Raw genomic sequence first — 8,550 nt, 5'->3', positions numbered from 1 at the left:
TTAAAGAGACATGGTCTCTGTTTATTCATTTTTACATCGGAGATGTTGACTAGCAAGGCTGGAAGTGAGTCTGAGACTCACTTACGTCTCATTCCTTACCAGGTAGGAAAGTCAGAGCTCAGAGGAATTTAGGACACGTCTCACAAACCCACAGCTTCTTCCTTTATCACTATAACCGCCCCCTCCCCCAATTTTCTTCAACCCACACTAGTTTGTTGCTAAAATTTCATCGACCAAACCAACCAAACAAACGAAAACAGGATTTATGCTCAGAAGCAGAATGCCTAAGTTTAGTTTTTAAAAACAAGTTTCTCTTTACATCATCCAAATAAAATGATTTCTCTTTCAAACTTCCTAAGATACATACATTTTTAAAGTACGTTGTCTTGGGGAAATTTTTACATGTATTCATGGAGGTTTTACAGGTTCTCTTGTGAACTATATCAAAGAGCAGGTGGTAGACTGCTGAGCTGTCAGTAAACATGCAGGTGACTGTGTACCTGAAGGGGGCCCTGAGGACCGTCGAGGTTTTGTTTCACGTGGAAGAGTGAGAGAATCTGAGATCTAGCCAAGGATAGTACTGCAATTCCACCAAGGATTGGAGATAATTCTCATTTTCCCAGAGTTCTTTTCCCTTAATTTTTTTCTACCACAGTTGCAGGTGGAGGGTGTGAAAAGAATGTGTCTAGTCTATGACTCAACATGTCTCTATTTTTTAAAATAATATTTTAGTGACTTTTTTCTTTTTATAAAGACAAACTATAGAGAAAAACCAGCATCTGTATTACATGCCAAACAGAATTAAACTATTAATATTTTGTGAGTTTTCTTTTTTTTTAATACCAAAGACATAGAATAAAATGCAAAATCTTATATCGTCTGCTTAGTCCTATTCCATACCTTCTTTTTCCTGGATTGTATAGTGCATTTTTTCCATTATATATCATTGTGTATATATATTTTTGAAGCTGGCTTTTTTCATTCTGGCCTTTTTTTTTTTTTCACTTAAAAAAATTATCCATGTTGACACATATACATCTAGTTCACTATTACTGTAATAATACTAAAATATTTTATCCATTTCCCTACTGACGCACATACAGGTTTCTTCAGATTCTATTAATAATAATAATGAAATTGAACACTCTTGTATTTTCTCCTTGTATATATAGGCAAGCATTTCTCTCAGATATATAGTAGTATATATCCAGAATTTTGAACTCTCCTAGATACGCCAAATTGCTCTCGCAAGTGATTTAAGTAACACGCAGTCAGCGGTGTGAGTTCCTAATTGCCCCCCTAAACAGCAGTGTATGAGAATTCCTAGTTCCCCAAAATACTTGGACTTAGCTCTCCCTCCCTTCCTCCCTCCCTCCCTTTCTCTCTCTCTCTCCTTCTTTCTTTCTGCCTTAATTTTTCCTAACACCTTAATTTTCCAGGGAAGCATATGACAGTGGTTTTACCTAAGGCGAACATTTATTTTCCAAGAACAAAATCCTGTTGATGTTTCTTGCATATGTTGTCTCCTTGACAGGGCTGGTACTACGGAACACACGTTTCCTCTTTATAGCTCAGTGACACAATGCAAGTCATAGAACTCCTTAGGAGTCGCCTCTCAGTGCTCCGTCTTCAATGACAAATGTGATATTAGTATTTAGCAAAGAGAAAAAAAGGCTAATGGAACATGACTAATTTCACCTCCAATGTAGGTGGAGCCAAAGCTGGCGGTACTGACTCTCTTTTCAGGAGACACTTCGAGCTTGTGCAGAAAGAGCCCCCTGTTTGCAGGAAGTGATCTTTGAGCATCCAGCAGACACACTTGTTCTGTTACTTACCATGATTGTTCATACTTCTCACCATGCCTCCCAAATGAGGAACCATTTTTCTCAGGAAAACATCCAGACTTCCACATTGAGCTCTTAGGTATGTTTTTTTTTTCCCCTCAAAATAATGGAATCAATGACAAATCAATTTCAAAAGTGAAAAACAAAACAAAACATAAAAGCCTTTATGTTGACCTGCTTCCAAGATTGGATTGGACTGATTGACCAGAACATTCCTTAGAGATAAATCGCTTTACATCTTTGATATTAAAAAAATGTACTTTGGGGCTTCCCTGGTGGCGCAGTGGTTGAGAATCTGCCTGCCAATGCAGGGGACACGGGTTCGAGCCCTGGTCTGGGAAGATCCCACATGCCGCGGAGCAACTGGGCCCGTGAGCCACAATTACTGAGCCTGCGCGTCTGGAGCCTGTGCTCCACAACAACAGAGGCCGCGATAGTGAGAGGCCCGCGCACTGCGATGAAGAGTGGCCCCCGCTTGCCGCAACTAGAGGGAGCCCTCGCACAGAAACGAAGACCCAACACAGCAAAAATAAATAAATTAAAAAAAAAATGTATTTTGCAAGTCACATCAATTAAAAACACAACAAATACCAAAATTAAAGAAAAACTAAACCACACAAATATATTGATAGTAAGATATTTCTGGATGGTTGTCTATGTGGTTACAGATTCTGAAAATAACATTTTAAAGAATTATCAAACACCCGAAATGTGTGCCCTTTGTTTATCAAGGTCCTCTTTCCTCCAAGCTACTAGTTTCAATGAGTCCAGCTTTGGCACTTTTTCCTTACCTGGTAAATCCACATCCAGTTACATTTTGTAACATCCCACTTTGGGCTTTGCCTAAACTTCTGCCCTTCCCGGAACTCTGTACCCTCTTAATTGTTCAGCTGAGGCAGTTTCTCTATTTACTTTGGTAATCAACATGCTTCATTCTTTCCCTGAGGGAAAAGAGTTCTGCTAAGGCAAACTCCTAACATGACTTACTGTATTCACTGATTATCACCTGACTTCCGTTAAAAGATCATTATCAAAAGGTGAAATCGTCACTCTCATACAAATATAAAATGAGCACGTGACAAAGTTTTTATTTAACTCATCGATTAATGAAGGGATGGTAAGACGTTAAAGCTCATTCAAAGACAAATCTCAAGAGCAGACATACTGGTGCAGGCAAATCAGGAACGCTGAACCGACTTGGCTCATAGATGCAAAACTGACTCATAGCCTATAGAGCATTAAAATGCCATGTTTGGGATAAACATTTCTACAGTGTAAAAGTCAACGGTATCTCTACTGGAGAAAGGTAATTTGTGTTTCTATGAACAAGAATCATCTGCATTTCTATCAGTTTCCACATCTTTCAGAATTATAAAACAGCCAGAATAATCAAAGGTATAGACCTCTATAGGTTCAGCGCCTCACAAAGGGTCTGCAGACGATACTCAACGTCCTGTTGACAGGACACCCCGTCATCTTTTTCCACTTTAACATCTTTCACTATGTTTCTCGACTATTCCATCTTCAGTGGAAGTAACGCCTATTAAGTAGGAACAAAATTGAGACTCCATGAAGAAAATTTAAACCGTTGGTTTAAGGACTATCTTTGCTTTATTATAGATCTCTGCATATACTAAATTACAATTAACTGCACAAAACTAGACATTCAGAATAACGCACTGTTACCTTATCTTTATAGATGTTAGATTATGCATCTCCACTACTACAGCTCATGCTCCAATCCGACAGCCTCAGCTGAGGCCTCTCAGCTAAACACAGCCCTTATACATACATGAAGTGACCCTTTGGTTCATAGGAACTATGAGAAATGACCAGAATACACAAATACCGGCTCGGAAATTCTAGCAGGAACATTGTCACAAAGTATTTACAACCATGAAAAGAAAACTAATTAGGTGACTTTCAAGATGTTTCCAAATCCAAGCAAAACACAGAAGCTAATTTCTGTGTCGTTACAGCAGCTCTGTGGCACAACCCTCGACCCCCTTCTGCATTTTGGGTTTTAGAAAACACCAGTTTGATTTATCAGGGAGCACAGGAAAGGCACCGGGGAGTCATGGAGGGAACAAGGAGTTTCTAGATGCTTCTAGATGAAACGGTGACCTGGAGAGTCACCCCCCTCCATCCCTCTGTCCCTCTACCCCACAGTTTCCCAGCCTTTGCTGGACCCTGTGTTTCTTCCCACCTCTCCATCTTTATCTGTCTTCCCTTCCCTCCTCCTACATTCCTCCTTCCTCATTCCCTCTTTCCTTTCCTCTCTCCCATTTGGCATCCCCCCACCCCCTTCTCACCTCCAACCACGTCCCATTTTCCTTCACCCTTTCTTTTAACTTAAGTCCTCTGTCCTCTTGGCATGTCCAGAGCTTCAGTTTCTGAATAGAGGTCATTTTCTACTCATAATACAGTCCGTGTAAGAACAGGGATGGACAGCACATGACAAACTGTGGTGTTTTAATAATAGCCCTGCCGTATTGCCTGTGAAATCACTCCACTTTGTCCGCCAGAGTATAAACTGTAAAACCATAACAATCATCTTGTGTTTTCCTCTGAGTCATATGTTTTCCCTTTTTCAAAAAGTGGAGAGCTGTAATTAATAGTGCGCTTCCTGCTAATGCCACCTTACACAAATAACGCCCTCGTGGGTCCTAGGTCTAGGGGTGTAATGCTGAAATAGACGCCGTCCATGACTTTATGGAATTTATAGCCCAGCAGGAGGCGTGGGCAAGTAACAGACCTTCATCACTTCGAGTTATGCGTGTTCCGGGAGAGATAAGCATGGTTGGCTACGGAAGAACACAGAAGGGGCCCAGGAATCAGAAAAGGACTTTCTAGAAGATGTGAGATTCAAAGGATTACGGGTTGGTAGAGGGCATCCTTCAGAGAGCGAATTCCAGGAGAGGATAGAGGTGGAGATGGAGAGAAGGAAAAGGGGGGGTGAGGAAAGAGAGAGGGCTTTGAGGTCAGGTGCAAGAGGATAGCCAGTGCTGGTCCTGAAGGGGCTGTGAGCCATGCTCAAGCATTTGGCCTTTATCCTTAGGCTACTGGAAGAGTTTAAGCATGCTGATAATTCCATGAAGACAGCAATTGAGAGGTTGCTCTGACTTCGGGGAAGAGAATGGATGGGGGTGAGGTGGTGGACCAAAAAGCACTGAGGAGACCACTGGTGTGATTTTAACCCAGGGATGTGTTTGCGGTCTGTGCCCGCTCACACCCACAACCCAGCTTTTCCCCCCCTTTCTACCAGCTTCTGAGTACATTGCTCTTCAAAGGCTGACTGTCACCCCTCAGAACAAGGTGGCAATAGTCCAGGCCTCTTGATAACACAGCTTGTTAAAACCAACACGCCCACAGTTCCAGTCTGCTTCCTATTGGAACCGAGCAGGACCCTATGGGGCCATCCCAGGGCGGACCCCTCCCCCATGGCCTCTGCTTTAGCTCCTCTCTGAAGTACCCAGATAATCGTATTTCATGCATATTTCCTGAGTTTTTCAGATGCTAAAAACAACCACCAGATGGAAGAAATTAACTACTTGATGATCATGAGCATGTAGCCCCCGGGACCTTCTGGCACCTGATGATTGATAATGTTCACCCCTGTGACCCCAGCCCATCAGAGAATTGTGCACAGCTGATCACATACCCTGGGACCCCCCCCCCCTCATCTGGCCTTTAAAAATGCTTTGCTGAAACCCTTCGGGGAATGTGGGGTTTTGGGGACATAAGCCCCTCATTCTTCTCGCATGGCCCTGCAAAAAAACCTTTCTCTGCTCCGAACTCCAATGTTTCAGTTTGTTTGGCCTCACTGTGCGTCGGGCACACAACTTGTGTTCGGTGACACAGTGGCAGGATGGCCTTCACAGATGTACCACCTACATAAGCCGCAAACAGCCCTGTTCTCAGAAGGGCCCGCACTTGGTTTAAAGGTTCTGCTGTCATCTAGAAATCCTTAATTTCTGAAGGAGTGACCTCACATTTTCATTCTGCACTGAGCCCCACCAATTATGTAGCGGGGAGTCCTGCTTCTAGCAATCTACGAATGTTTGCCTTCAGAGAATTCTTTAAACCCTAGGGTAAAATGGCCCGAGGACTTGAGGAAGTGTTCCAGAATTAGCCACAGACTGTCATCAGCGTTTCCAGAGACAGAGCTGAGAGGGTCTTTGCCTCGGCTGGCAGGCAGACCCTTCTCAGGCCTGTTCCGGCCTGCCTCTTACCGACGGCTCTGCAGCATCGCATCTGGAGTGTGGCCAGAAAATTCTTCAGCTCGGTGGAAGAGGATGAGGACATGCTTGACTTTTGCAGAGTTAAACACTTGGAGAAACTTCCGGAAGAAAGCACTTGGTACAAGGTAAAGCTAGCTGGCCCATCAGCCCCCTGCCTGCTGCCCTGCTAATTCTCACTTCCACAATTCTTAGCATGTTTATTCTCTTCTTGCCAGTGGCCAAAGGACACATTTAAATGTCTTATTTCCTCTGGGGAGCCTGGAGAGAGGCAACAGGCACCTACTACAGGAAATCATGCGGAGAGGATCTCTTATTTAATAGGGTTCCCAGATTACTTCCCTTCCCCCAGCCTCCACCCCCCACCTCCAGCCACACCGAGTCACCCAGTTTCTTCCTGCAGCAGAGACTAGACGGCAGTTCACCTCTGCTCCCTGAGGTCCCCGTGAGCCGAGGAGCTGAAGTCTGGTCTTGGGCAACCCCACCCTCTCCGTGGCTGTGATTGAAGGGGAGGCCCCTCAGTTTCACCTCCCCAAAGAGGTTCTTGGGAAGCTCTCCAGTACAGGGTTAAATTTCACGAGGCTGCAAAGCACAGACGAGCAAGGTAGGTTCCTGCACTCTTTTCTTTTGTCTTGTACTGTGAACAAAGCTGTTCTGAAGCGTGTGTCCATATGGCTTTTCCAGTTGGCTGCGTGTTTTCAACCTCTGCGTCTGGTTGAGGTTTACTCATTTACAGGATGTGGGGAAAAAGAGTGAGAGGGGAGATGACTCTTGGGGGTTTTGCTTTTGTACATCTTTGGATACAGAATGCCACCCAGAATAGTACCTAGAACACGAAACTGATTCTTCTTTTCTTTGGAGGGAAATCCCATTAGAAGTTGCATTTTGGGGGCTTCAGTATATGAGAAAAAAGTTTACCACCTGCCTTTCCTTTTCAACAAAGTAGACCCTTCCCTTGATTTTGATTTTTTTTTTTTTTTTTTTACTCCTTTCTGAGTTTTTCCTTTCAGTGAAAGATGCCTTAGAGCTGATAGGGTATTTTCTGACAGGAATATAAATAGGTGTTTCTAATTTCGGGAACCTATGAGTTATAAGAAATCAAGAAGCACTGTGTTCAGGACCAGGTGGACTGCCATGTTATTTTCCAGAATTTTCTATGAAACAATTGTTCTTCCTGAAGCTTCCTGAAACTAGATGCAAGTGTCTCTCAAGTGATGGCTGAGAAGGCTGATTTTATTTGCTCTGTTGTGATAATTGTCTGCAGATATGCTGCTCCCCTTAGCTGGCTGCTTTTTCAGGCATTACTGGGGCTAGAGATGACGCGTCCACTGAGACCCAGAGGGGGGTCTAGACTTATTCAAATAACACTACATGCTTCTTTGACTTTTTTTTTTGCCTCTTATGCTTTCATTGTTTCGTCTTTGTCCTCACAAGCCACCTTTCCTCTGGGAGAAAGATTTTATAGCGACTTCATAGAATACCAGTCTACACCTGTTTATTTGAACATTGACTGTTCTTTCCTAACTTTATTTAGTTCAGATGCTCAAAATTTCTTGCCACTTCTGTATTTTACCCCAGCAGAGTCTCCCTCCATTCCATCCTCCATATCCTGCTACAGGGTTCTTGGGAAAATGCAATTCTGATAATGTCACTCCCTTCAGTGAAATATCTCCATTGCACCCCATTGCTTACAGCCTTGCTTCCTAAAGGGTAGTCCAGGGACCAGCTGCATCAGGCCTCATTGGGCAGCTTGTTAGAGATGCAGGTTCTCTATCTGCTCCCCAGATTTACTGAATCTGCATCTCAACCAGGTCCCTGGGTGATTCACATGCATTAAAGTTTGTGAAGCCCCAGCTTAAGGAAGGGTAGACAAGACCTTCAAGGTCTGGCCCTTTTCATCCGGCCAGCCGTACCTCTCACCCTCTGACTTTCCAGCTGTACCCAATACCTTCCATTTCCCCAATATGAGAGAGCTCTGATGCCTACCTATGTCTGTGTGCGCTGTTCTCTCTGTCCCCGATAACTTCATTCATCTTCTCCACCCAACTACCCACTGCAGTCTGATTGTTCCTCCCCCCTCCCCCATCCACTCCACCTTAAACTAAATGCCCATCAAGTCTGCGATTTTATGGCAACTTAGCGAAGTGCTTCTGCCATAGCCCTTAGTACATTAAATGATCGTTGCTAGGTTTATTATTTTCATCCTTGAGGAGTTACTGGAGATTGACTTCTGAATCCGTAACACTTGAACCAATGCCAGGTACATAGCCTGTGCTCAGTGTTTTTGAATTCATGAATGAATGAATGAATGGATGAACAAATGAATGGATACATTGTCTGAAGAGGCCCAAATCATCCCCAGATGGAGGTCTATAGTTTGAAGTCTTCCAAGGAGATTGCCACTCTCTATAATATTTTTCCACACTCTCCTTTATGAGACTTGCTGGATTCATTTTTTTTCATCAAAT

At 43.5% G+C, this 8,550-nt stretch overlaps 1 protein-coding gene across 3 annotated transcripts in view; it reads left to right on the top strand.

Moving 5' to 3' along the window:
• Nucleotides 1-6,094: 6,094 nt before the first annotated feature.
• ADGRF5 (adhesion G protein-coupled receptor F5) overlaps nucleotides 6,095-8,550 on the top strand; it is a 109,266-nt gene continuing 106,810 nt past the window's right edge. For 2 of the 3 annotated variants that reach the window (XM_082347558.1, XM_082347559.1), the window contains exon 1: nucleotides 6,313-6,686. Coding sequence is in view for 1 of the 3 variants with exons in the window: in XM_082347556.1 (XP_082203682.1) it covers nucleotides 6,148-6,210 (63 nt within the window). In the remaining 2 variants the exon portion in view is untranslated. Of the gene's footprint in view, nucleotides 6,211-6,312; nucleotides 6,687-8,550 lie in introns of those variants that run through there. The other variant, XM_082347556.1, reaches the window with a different exon arrangement.

The sequence above is a fragment of the Balaenoptera borealis genome (assembly GCF_965194805.1).
Source record: "Balaenoptera borealis genome assembly, chromosome: 12".
NCBI classification, from domain to species: Eukaryota; Metazoa; Chordata; class Mammalia; order Artiodactyla; family Balaenopteridae; genus Balaenoptera; species Balaenoptera borealis.
Note: the sequence above shows the minus strand (reverse complement) of the source record. Positions and strands in the feature narration are given on the sequence as shown.